The sequence below is a fragment of the Callionymus lyra genome, chromosome 10 (genome assembly GCF_982586985.1).
Source record: "Callionymus lyra chromosome 10, fCalLyr1.hap1.1, whole genome shotgun sequence".
NCBI classification, from domain to species: domain Eukaryota; kingdom Metazoa; phylum Chordata; class Actinopteri; order Syngnathiformes; family Callionymidae; genus Callionymus; species Callionymus lyra.
The window spans coordinates 10,327,685-10,340,664 of record NC_141827.1 but is presented as its reverse complement, the minus strand read 5'-3'; the positions used below and the strand labels follow the sequence as shown (position 1 = coordinate 10,340,664).

Below are 12,980 nucleotides of genomic sequence, written 5' to 3'. Positions count from 1 at the left end.
AGTGCTTTGTGACCCTGGTCTGGAAAAGCACTATACAAATAAAAATGACTTACTTCTGCCTTAAACTCCAAGAAGACCAGGATAACCATGACAGGTTAGATGAAATTTACTTTTTAATATAATGGGGATTTATTCAGTGTGCATATGAAAACGAAGCATATAACATCACAGGAGATGAGTTATGGATCCATTTAGAGGTGGAGGGTGACAGTAAAGTACGATGCATGGGGGGGGGAAGAAATACCAGCTTCTGCTCTCCCGCAGACTATCTTATTGTTCCATGTGGCCTCGCTGGTGGGCGGACGGGCGGCTCAGCCTCTGCCGCCTGTTGTTCCGGAGCTCGACCAATCAACGGCCGTCTGTCGGTGAGCCGCGGTCCAATCAGAGCAGAGGGGTCCGGACTCGGATGGAGAGTTGGGTTGTTCGATCCCAGCGAGGACACAACAAGAAGCGACCCGGATGGATGGACGACACCAGGCTCATGGTAACATCTCACGCTGCCCGCGAACACGAATTAGTTAAGAAAAAACGATCCAACGTCGTGACTCGGCGTTTATTATTCGAACCACTGTTTTCACCGACGGTGCCCGTTAGCTGCTACCATCCGAGCCGACAAGAACAACCTTTGGGTCAACTTCTATAATCCCCCCCTGGGTTGTCGTTAACCCGAAATGTTTGGGGTACATCCGCGGGGTGGTTAACTTTAAAAAGGAGTCTTTTAGTGGCGTGTGCGGTTGAATGTTCACGGATTAAAGTCGCTTCATCGCGAGGCGAGAGCTAGCCGAAGCTAACTCTCCGCTGCGGATGCAGCTAGCGGTGTTAGCCGCGCTATGCTAACTTCTGCTGCTGCTGTTGCAGGTCAACAAAGTTGTTCGGCTGTTGCTGCAGAAACAACAAACATTGATCGCTCTTTGTTCTGGTCGGACAGCGGTGGGCTAGAGGTAGAGCTCGGCGTCTCAGTCGAAGGCCAGCTTGAAGCTTGATTAAAAAAAAAACCCGAGAGGCGGATTAAAAGGACGCTGGAGCTCCGACACCAGACCTGTGGTCACAAGAACGTTCGTCGAAGAACCACAGACTCTCGCATCGACGTGTTATAGGTTCACTCGAAACAAACACGAGATCGCTGAGATTTTCGAGTTTGGTATTTTTTTTCTTGAACTTGACTAATCCTCAGACCGACGTGTACAAACAAACTGGAAGTGTCTCGTGATCCAAACGGTGCCCAGTGGCGAAAGTTTTCCTCTCCTCCCTGCTCAAGGGCACAACGTCACTAACGCGATCTCACACTAGAAACGAAGGGGATCTTTATTCAATGATCGATATCCCGAGTTGATCTTTACTGTTGAAGCCAGCTCACGTATTAATCCATCGTGTTTGACGTCACATGATGTTGGTGATGATAAGATGTTGGTTGTCACAAAATGAGGACAAACGTCTCTCATTCAGATGTTTTCTTGAAAACAACATTTTTGTTTCACACTAAAAGACATATTTCTAAAGGTTTAAAGGCAAAACTCCAACTCTCCTGATGCATTCGCATGTTTCAAGTGTTGAAGTCTTCCTCTCTAAGATGAAGTCTCTCATCATGACTATGTTTTGAACTTATTACTTTATAAATATCTCCCCCGTCTGAAATCTGGGCGAAAGAGAGGTTACGAGAGCAGAGTCCATTATGATGTGATTATGACTTCACTCCTCCTCCAGCCAGCTATAATCACAACCCGCTTGGAGGCGGAGACTTTCAAGCATTGGTGACACGAGGAGAATCTTCAATGTTTGACCCACCACAGCAGAGTTCAGTTTCAGTGGGCGGGGCTTAAGAACATTTTCCAATGTCACTATTTCAATGAAAATGAGAGTTTTGGACAAACAGACACATACTGATGAGTACAAGAGGTCCTACGTCAATTTAAGAGACATTTAAATCGACACTTTAGTTGTCCTCCTATGTATGACATGTTCCAAATGCAACTATGTTTGATCATTTAGAACTTGCCAACAATACCGTTGAAGGGGAACATGCACAGAATAATAATGGATTTTATTTAGGAGTACCTTTCATGACACTCAAGGACACTTTACGCGGAAAGAACAATAAACCCTTATACCATATTAATACACAATACTGTAAAACACATTTGAAAAAAGTCGTAACATTGAATAAGCACAATTTAAAATCAGCTGTGAAAGTGAAGAGAGATTCTAGGGGGTACGTGAGACGGATCATGTGGGTTTTGAGACCTGAAGAGGGTGAGTTTGGGAGGAGAGCAACTAAAGGCTTTGCTCCCGTTGTGTAAAAGTGTATCAACCTTGTGTTCGTTCTGTCCTTTCTGTTTCAAATAATGAATTGTCTTGTATTGAATGTTAATGAGCAACTATGGTTATTCTTTTCTTGTCTTTAGGCTACATCGTTGATGACGGCTAACATGGGATATAAAGCTGAAATATGCACTGATGACGCTCTCCAGTAGTGATGTCACACTTGAAAACCTGATCAACGCCAGTTATTTTTACAGTAGGTTTGTGTCTCCATGTCTGGATCCTCCTTGAAAAATTATACTAAAATATGCCTATGTTTGTTTGTCAATGTACCATTGATGTATAGATCACTTTTTAGGTTTTTTAGTTACTGAATCATTTTGTTTTAGCAAAAATAATTAATACTAAGTGTCGAACCACAGTTATTTTGTGGCATCAACTGAAATACTATGGTACTATCGAGTATAGAAACATGCTTTTGGTTCGGTACCAACTCGGCACCAACGTGTATTGTCATTTACCTTTTGGAAAGTACACATTGGTGTGATAAAAGGATCGTTTAAGTACTGGTACCAAAGTGAAGGGAGTGATATCAGTACTGATATCAATACTGGGTACCTAGTTTCATGCCCACATATTTGGCAAATATTCCTGCATAGTAATATTAACTTACAATTCTTACTAAGTTTTTTAAGTAAGCTAATTTGAAGAGTTATTAATATGTCTGTATTTAATGATTGTGGTCAAATAAACATAAGATATAAACGTATATAGTTAAACAAATTTTGTATCTCGCAGTGAGTTTGAATTTGGTGGGGAACTGTACTTATAGGCTTTTTATATGATTAAATTTGCCAAACCCCGGTTTAATATGTTCACACCTGATTTGTACATTGCAAATCATAGGTCGATTTAAATATTTGGAGGGGTTACAAGGTGACATGGTCGTCGTTGCTGCAGCATCAGAGCAAGAAGGTTAAAGATTTGATCCATCCAGAGCATCTAAAGAGTATATGCATCGTTACTCTGTGGAATTTAAATGTTAGGTCTTTTGATCTCATGACCATAATCCACTGGTAGATAACATACCATCTCTTCTGAATTTGATCTGTTGGACGATGAATTATTCATATCTTTTTTCTGTTTCTTCTTCAGAATGAGTTGCTGTCGGGTATCAAGATGCGTGTCCCATCACTGAGGCCACATGTGTAGCTGCAGAGATGGATCGCTGTAAACACGTTGGACGCTTTCGTTTAGGGGACAACCATTCTATCCTGAATCCACAAAAATGGCGCTGCATGGACTGCAGCACCACGGACTCGGTCTGGGCCTGCCTCAAGTGCTCCCACGTGGCCTGTGGACATTACGTGGAGGAGCACTCGCTCAAACACTTCCAGGAGTCGGAGCACCCTCTGGCCATGGAGGTCCGTGAGCTGGACGTCTTCTGCTTCGAATGTGGAGATTATGTCCTCAATGACAACGCCGAGGGGGACCTGAAGCTGCTGCGGGGGGCGCTCTCGACCGTTCGGAGCAACGGTCGGCGTTCGCTCCGATCCTCGACGGTGGAAGCGGGACAACAGCCGGCCATGCAGGTGGCAATGTGCCACAGGAGGAAAGCTCTTCTAGGGAAAATGCTGCAGAGATGGATGACAAAACACAAGGAGGTGCAGAATCAGCGGCAGGAGAAACTGGAGGCCGCCAGACAGCAAAAGAAGGAGGTCAAAAGACGACTCTTGGAAGAGCTTGTGAATGTTCCTCCCAGAAAGAGCGCAAGGCTTCTAACTCAGGCTCCACGTTCCACCATCACACTCATTCCAAGTAAGTTCCGCGACCCCCCAGAACGCCTACCTCCTTCCAAGAAGCCTTCCCTCCTACCCCTTTCCCGAAGAGCTCCTCAGAATGGCAGAGCAGCTAAACTGGGGCGTTACTACTCCAGACACACTGTGTCCCGCCGGAGACTGGCTCCAGGCGTCACCGGTCTCAGAAACTTGGGGAACACATGTTACATGAACTCAATATTGCAAGTGCTGAGTCACCTGCAGAAATTCAGGGAGTGTTTTCTCACTTTGGACCTGTGCGAGACCGAGGAGCTGCTGGCCAAAAGCAATCACTCGCAAGGAGTGAAGGGGGTGACCGGGAGTGTGGTCAGCACCGGGGCGCTGACGGGAGGTCCTCTCGGAGGCGTGCAGGCGAGCGGCGGGAACGAGCAGGCGGGACAGAAGCCAAACCCTCCGCCCACCCCTCAGACTACTGAGTTGGTTCAGCCCAAGGAGCCCCGGACCTCCACGCGCCAACAGATGTCACTGTGCCATGAGTTGCATACACTTTTCAGGGTCATGTGGTCCGGCCGGTGGTCGCTGGTGTCTCCCTTTGCCATGCTGCACTCGGTGTGGAACCTCATCCCAGCGTTCCGAGGCTACGACCAGCAGGACGCCCAGGAGTTCTTGTGCGAGCTGCTGGATAAAGTGCAGCAGGAGCTGGACACGGAGGGCTCCAAACGCAGGATAGTGATCCCCATCACCAAGAGGAAACTGTCCAAGCAAGTGCTAAAGGTTCTCAACACCATCTTTCACGGGCAACTACTCAGCCAGGTGAGTCTGTCAACAGGCGTGTCAGCCATGGTGTCAATGTTGTTCTACAAGAGAAGTCGAGACTCACGGTTTTGAAACTTGTAACACACAGTTCCGCTTTATTACCACTAGAGCAGGGGTGGGAAAACTCGGTCCTCAAGGGCCGCAGTGGGTGCAGGTTTTTGTTCCAACCAATCAAGAGGACACATTTTGACCAATCAGGTGTCTTAGGAGTGTAATCAATTGATTGTCAGTCTGGTGTTGCTTGTTTTAGCTGAAACCTCATTGGTTAAAGTGTGCATGCTCGATCGATTGGAGCAATAACCTGCACCCACTGCGGCCCTTGAGGACCGAGTTTTTACACCCCTGCTCTAGAGGATTCTCATCATTCAACCCACTCCTAATCCCATTACATTAAAGCCCTTCCAGTTGTTATCAGACTAAAAAAGTTCAGAAAAACTTCAAATGCCAACTAAATTATAGCCAGCATAACACATTACTTAATTTTACCGTATTTATTAGATCGTAAAGGGCACTTAAATGTTGTCAAAAACGGCAGTGCACCTTGTAAAGCCTTATGTATATATTTTTGTTTCCAATCAAAATGTTTTTATGTGATACATTGGGCTCTTAATCTGTCAAAACGGTAAATTGCCGTGGTATTACTCCACAAGGCTCAATAGTAATACACCTTGTTGAGCAATACTATGTAGCCACACAATATTTATTTTGTAATTGACAAACATTTAAAACCATGTTGAAATACAAGAAACACTTATTCATGAGTACAATTCTTGTCGTTTCTTATAAGAATTCTTCATAAAAGCTTGTAAGTCGTCGCTGTAAAAGTCTCAAAACTTTGAGTCCCGCATCACATGACCAAAACAAACAGTTACTCATTTTTCTAAACGTTATGATTTATTATCCGTGTAAACCTTTAACTAGTGTAAACATTGAAACCCCGAATATAAACATTGCGATCCATGCGTCCTTTTTAAAATCTTTTCTTCGTGTGTCTGCATATCAGGTGACGTGTCTTTCCTGCAAGCACAAGTCGAACACAGTCGAGCCATTCTGGGATCTGTCCCTGGAGTTTCCTGAGCGATACCACAGCTCTGACAAGATCTCAGGCTCAACGGCTCACCAGCGCAGCTGCACCCTTACCGAGATGCTGTCGAAGTTTACCGAGATGGAGGCTCTGGAAGGACGGATCTACGCCTGCAACCACTGCAACAGTAAGAGTTCTTCCATCTCTATGAGCAGCAGAAAATGTATCCGTGTAATCGTTTACTCGGCTGTGTTTGAAGGCTGTTAGTATTCATCAATCATAGAAAAACTACAACTGCAAAGTCAACAAAGTTTTGGGATTTTTTTCTTTGTACTTCTTTAAAAGTGTGTTTACATCAAACTTCAATACTTTAAGGTGTGTTGTCAAGAATCTGGTGATACAGGGGCAACAATTACATATATTAAAATATATTTTGATATGCAGGATATATGTGTAGTATTGTCGAGTACTTGACTCTGGTGTTTCACAATTTGCAGACAACATGACTCTTGACAAAGTCGTAACTGCTTTAATTTGTTTTTGAAACCAAAATATGTCCAAACATCTGCTGGAGTCGACTGTATCCTCTCATCCTCAGTCATCTCCGCAATACTGCTGCCAACAAGTGGCCAGGAACCTTATTGCAACACAAAGATGAACAAACGGCGTGAATATTTGCATGATAGTAGTAAATAAAAAAATCAAGTCATGTTATTTCAAGCACACTTTATTGAAAACTAAACCCTAAAATAGCGATGATGAAAATGAAATTAGATTTGAAATATTTTTTTAAATCAATGTGTTGCTGCTGAGTATCAATGCAATGAAAATATCAATAATTAGGGTATCTTTACTTTGCATGGTGCCTTCAGTGTTTCTAGCGACGTCTGTACTATTAAAAAAGGGATGAAATTTATCCAAAAAAAAGACTAAAACTTTCCTTTCTCCTCTGAAGGCTGTGAGGTATCCATTAATGGCTGCTTTCAAATATATTTTTAAAAAATGTTCTGATTTTCCACTAACTTTAGACCCCCCAACCACATAGATTGATTTAGCTTCTCAAATGACAAAGTTATTCTAATGCCTGACGCTGACGAGTACTCAGTACTCGGTGAGCTGACTGTCTTTGAACATGTCATGAAATAAAAGTGTTCTTTTTCATTTATGTTTGTGTTGTCCCTACAATAAACATTTGACTGATTTAAAGATAGCAATACTGCATTTCGGAATGTATTACTCCTGATATATATCAAACGGATGAGTAATCACTCGTCCCTCTTGGTCTACTGCAAGATTTTGGCACACTATTACACAAATTACACAGTTTTTTTCCAGTTCAAAGTAATCAAAAACGTTGAAGAAATACTTTGTTCGACTCTTTGTCAGCATCACAACAGACAAGGACGTCTGAAACGAATCGGGACAGATGTGCTGCTCTTACATAAACTCATCATCATTTTTCTCAACAAAATCAAAGCACAAACAACTGTGAACTGACTGATCAAAGCAGATAAAGATCCACCTGAACTCCCTGGTTGACCTACTTTCCTGCTAATTTCAGCTCCAAAGAAGCCTCGCGCGTCTAAACTCGAATGTTTCTTAAATGGTTCCCGATCTGACGGATCTTTTTCTTTGTGTCTGACAGAAAGAAGACGGAAAACATCCCACAAGCCTTTAGTTCTGTCAGAGGCGCGTAAGCAGCTTCTGATCTACCGTTTACCTCAGGTTCTACGGCTGCACCTCAAACGTTTCAGGCAAGTTCCCTTCGAACGCACTCTCTTGAACGACGTGCCGGTCCACGTCCGACTCACCTCCCGCCGTGTCTCCTCAGGTGGTCCGGAAGAAACCACAGAGAGAAAATCGGTGTCCACGTGGCCTTCGACCAGGTTCTGAACATCAAGCCGTACTGCTGCACCGGCTCAGGTCAATCCGTGCACAGAGGGGGGTACACCTACGATCTGTCTGCTGTCGTCATGCATCATGGCAAAGGCTTCGGCTCAGGGCACTACACTGCATACTGCTACAACACAGAAGGAGGTGAGGACGCTTGTTTACTGATGACGTCTCTTCATTGACGCGTTCACCTGCAGCTCGTCGTGTTTGCTGTGAATTCAACTTTAGAACCAGCTTTGATCCATGAAGGACAATGACAGGAACATAAAGAAGCTCTGGAAGTTCGATAACAGAATCAAATTGAGTTATTCAGATTCACACTTTTCTTTGCACCTTTTCTAAATTCTATATTTTTTTTAATTAGCCTTTTAAATTCAATATAAAATGTTAGTGTAATAGTGCCAAAATTTAAATAGAATTTAATATAAATTATCTAAAGATTTCAAACATAATATATCCAAATCCAATTATTCCAAAACACATTCTATATTACATTTTTATACCATTTATTTTCATTTTTATCCTTTTAAATTCAATATAAAATGTTAATTTAATAGTGTTAACATTTTATATTGAATTTAATATCAATATATATATATAATAATTTTAAACTGACAGTATATTTTAGACATTATTTTATATTCTAAATCCAATTATTTCAAAACACATTTTTATGTTGATTTAATATTAATATATCTTAAGATTTCAAACATAATTTATTTTAAGAAATATTTTTATATTTTAAATCCAATTATTCAAAAACACATTTTATATTATATTTACAGTTTTTATATTTATATATTATAATATAATATTTTTTTAAACTTTTAAATTCAATTTAAAATGTTAGTGTAATAGTGCCAAAATTTAAATAGAATTTAATATTAATTATCTAAAGATTTCAAACAAAATATATCTTTTAGACATATTTTAAATCAAATTATTCAAAAACACATTTTATATTACATTTTTGAATTTATATTTTTTATATTTATATATTACATTTATTTTTATCCTTTTGAATTCAATATAAAATGAATGTTAGTTTAATAGTGTTAACATTTTATATTGAATTTAATATTAATATATATATAATAATTTTAAACTGACAGTATTTTTTAGACATTATTTTATATTCTAAATCCAATTATTCAAAAACACATTTTTAAATTGAATTTAATATTAATATATCTAAAGATTTCAAACATAATTTATTTTTAGACATATTTTTATATTTTAAATCCAATTATTCAAAAACACATTTATATTTGTATCCTTTTAAAATTCAATTTATAAATTCTAGTATAATTGGAATTAGAATATCAAACCCTATGTGTAAAAAGAAAAAAAGAAAATGTTTTAATAATTTTGAAAATGGTTTTTTAAATATAAAAAAATCTCAATATCCAAATTATTGAATTAAATTATTCAGTACATACCAAATGTAACATTTCAATATAGAAATGATTACATTATATTATATTATTTCCACAAAAAAATAATTAAATAAAAAATGTTCAAAAGGTTAAATTCAACCTTAAATATTCTGATGGCACTGATATATTTCCCTACTATGACGCCTTATTTCAAGTTAACTTGTTATTCTCTTACAAAATGTTTTCCTTTCCCACTAGAATGTTCTTCCGTGTCCCGAGGGCATCGTTAGTTTCCAGCTCGTATTAGAGAGTACCTCCATTTATTCTCTCGCCTCCGCACTCAGCTGCTCCATTTCAAAGAGGAGTTTCACGTCATGTCAACATTCATTGTGTCAAATAAGGTTTAATCTTTGATCGTACGAGCCTTCAAGTGCGAGAAATGTTAGAACAAATTGTCTTAATAAAATACAGATTCTTGGTTTTCATTATGTTTAATCAGTCAAACTTAAAGGTGGATTTTAATATTTAGATGCTTTGGAAAGTAGGATCTTATCAAAAATGTTTTTTTGTAATTCAAATATTTGTATTGTGCATCAGTTGTTACTGCAGGGTGTGAAACAAGACACAGTCGATCTCTGCAAACACCTCATGAAAACATGACACGACCTTCATAGCAACAGTGTCGCAGCAATAATGATCATCAATCAATCAATCATTTTACTTTCAAACTGAACAGTCAAAAATAAATACATGAAGAGGAGATGCAGTCAAATAAAAAAGAAAGCAAATGCAGGCAAAAATATTAAATTGCAAAGAATATAATGCAAAAAAAATAGTCGCTTTAGTATTAGATAGATGGATAAACTTTGGTAAATTGTTTTTCCAGCTCACAGCAACACAGACGATAGATTAATTTAAAACAAGAATAAAGTGCATTAAAAAGAAAGTGCAAGATGACACAATCTACGTCTAAAGATAAATAACATATAACAAAGAAAAAGATACACAGATTAACATGGATTAGAAGCATCTTTTCGTTTAACTCGTGCCCTGAACTCAGAATTAAACAGTCTAATAGCACGAGGAACGAATGAGTCCCTGAGTCTATTAGTGTTGCATCATGGGAGGAGCATTCATGCTCCATCTGCTTCTCTGTTCACTGATGAAAGTGGTCAGAGGATGAGGATCCATGATGGACAGTAGTTTGTAGTCCAGTGATCTCCTCTTTACAACTGTCACCAGTGAGTCCAGCTTGAGTCTGACGTGTATATGGTGAAAAGGAGAGGGCCCAGTACTGTCCCCTGAGGTGACCCACTCACCAATACTTACTGTCATATCCTGGTCACTTTCTTCCGGCCATTTACACAAATTTACTGACTAAATTCTTCCTCAATCACAGTGATATTTTGAATCTTAAGGTTAACGTCTGTATTTGGCAGCAGCTGATGATTAAAGGAAAGTGAAACAAAACGTTTAAGTGAATCTTCTTTTCTTTTCGCAGGTTTTTGGGTTCACTGCAACGACTCTGAGATGAAGGTGTGCAGCGTGGAGGAGGTGTGCAACACTCAGGCCTACATCCTCTTCTACACCCAGAGATCCTCCTGAGGGACCGACCACACCACGGACCACGTCCACGGAAACCGTGGGGCCGAGACCAGCTTCACGTCTTGAAATCGGGACCAAAATCTGAGTTCTTGAGAGGTTTGCTGCTGCCGTGCAGGTGCGAGACACACACGAGCCGACGTGCCACTGAGCAATCCTCCACGTTAAGGAGGCCCATTGGTTTTTCTTTAGCTTTACATACAATGACTTTTTTTTCTTTTTGACACTGGTTTAATTTATAGAACTGGTTTAAAAGGAGAGAAAACCCCCAAAACTCCTCATAGCAATATATTCGTTTCCACGGAGGTGTGTGTCTCCGGCGTTCCATCACCTGCAGCTCTGCTTCGTAGTCCGTACTGTAGCGTCTTTTTGTACAAACGCAGCTTCTCGTTGCACAACTCCACGCACAATACAATCAGCAGACACGGATGTTTTTCCGAAGTCACACGTGTCGAGCGGAAAAACCAAGCGAGAAAACGGTTCATGCGTCGCAGGATTGGTTGTATAACAAAAAGCTTTTTTTATTTTTATTTTATTTTTCTCATTTTCTTACTGAAGCTCCGGGGTCAAGAAGGAGCAACGTTTCAGGCCTGATTACTGTGTTGAAGCGTGAAGTCGCTCAGGTCTCTCGTGTCAGACCGGTGCCCGAAACATTTGCACCTGTCAATCATTCCAATTTGGTCCAGACCTCCTGTTTTAGTTGCTCTTAAGAAAAAGATGAGGAAGCGGCGGACGACTGAACGACACTTTCCCGGTGGAGGTCTTGTGTAGCTCCTGTGACGTTTTTCTTTTTTTTTTTTTTTGAACGGCAGCTCTCTCCCGACAAGTTTTCAACTCCGCACAGGCGACCGAACTGAAGAATGTTCTTAGAGTGGTACCTTTCTTTTTTTTTCTTTTTTATAAGTTCGGCACCTAAAAGCAATATATTGTTCAGCATAACAGGAAGATAAATTCAGGAAATATTCACCTTGTTATACGATGTTTTGTTTTCTACTGTGCTGTTTCTATCGAGGTCTCTAGAGTTTGTTAGTCGACACAAATACTTCAGTTTGATACCGATCACAAGGCTCCACATTAAAGTCAGAACAATCTAATGACAATGAATGTCTTACTTTTTAGAGGTCAGGTGTGGACATGTGACCTGCATCTGTTTCTTTTTTTTCCGTCGCGTACTGTAAGAATACTCGTCATAAATGTCAAGTTGATTTGGGTTTTGCCGGACATTTGTTATTAAAAAAAGAAACAGTCTGTCATTTCTTTGTTCGATCACTCGCTCTCCTCCTTTTTATTTCTTTTTAACATCAACGAGGAATTATGTTTTAAAAAAGAGAGACGCAATAATCCACCGGATTAACGAACGGAGCCATCGGATGGGAATCCTCATTAATTCCACGTCTCTCATGCCGTCTCAGAAAGATTGAAACCGAGAATCTGCATAATCTGCAGCAGGAACTGCAGAGAAGGTGAATAATCTCAGCGTGAAATTGTCGTCACTTCACTTCATTCTTGTGTGCGCTGATCCAAGATGTGTTTCAAGGTGGGAGAAGAACTAAGAACCAGACTTCCAAGTGACGTCCTCATCCAGCTGCGCTGTGATTTTAGGGAGAAACTTCCAGAACAAGAAGGTGATGCTTCGTCTCTATATCATATATTATTATATAAATATATATTCTGCTAGTTTTCTAAAATTACTTCCTAATCTGAGATTTTCTGCCCCCGTCCGGCGGGATAGCGAACTACACCTGATTATTTATCCGTAGTATTTTAGTTTAATTAGATTTTCCCATTAGCTTTCAAACAGTATAAATATTGATGCTGAATAATGTATTTTTAAAAATATTTAATTGTGAATATTATCTGATGCGGATTTTTCAAGCGAGCATGCGCACTGAGGATGCCGGAGCTAGCGCCAGCTAGCATCGTACTAGCTAGCTTTTAAACTATGTTGTGACGTCACGTACGTTGCAGCAGCAACATATTCGTTTATGAAAACAAGCAAAATAACATTTTATTGCTATAGGTGATAACAATGTCTCCTAGTTTGTTTATTGTAATGTTAATTTCTCAATTTAAAAATCCATAACAAACATTGTTTATTTTAACGGATTTATTGTTTGTTTCTTGCAACAAGGAATGTTATTTGTGAACAGGACGAACCAGCTGTAATAAGAGAGAGCCACAGTTGGTGAGTTGATGGTTTCCTGTTTTTTAAGATAATATAAAATAACAAAT

The 12,980-nt window shown here is 39.9% G+C and overlaps 1 protein-coding gene across 2 annotated transcripts; it reads left to right on the top strand.

The window, feature by feature from the left end:
- The first annotated feature begins 389 nt into the window (after positions 1–389).
- usp49 (ubiquitin specific peptidase 49) lies at positions 390–12,001 on the top strand. Of its 2 annotated transcripts, none has more exons than XM_087801770.1 (7): positions 390–484; positions 2,403–2,515; positions 3,415–4,850; positions 5,857–6,064; positions 7,523–7,631; positions 7,709–7,914; positions 10,648–12,001. In XM_087801770.1, the coding sequence occupies exons 3-7, from the start codon at positions 3,480–3,482 to the stop codon at positions 10,749–10,751; spliced, it is 1,998 nt and encodes a 665-aa protein (XP_087657896.1). In that variant the 5' UTR covers positions 390–484; positions 2,403–2,515; positions 3,415–3,479; the 3' UTR covers positions 10,752–12,001. The 2 variants fall into 2 exon arrangements, with proteins under 2 accessions (XP_087657896.1, XP_087657897.1); XM_087801771.1 differs by having other exon boundaries at positions 2,403–2,519.
- Positions 12,002–12,980: the final 979 nt, after the last annotated feature.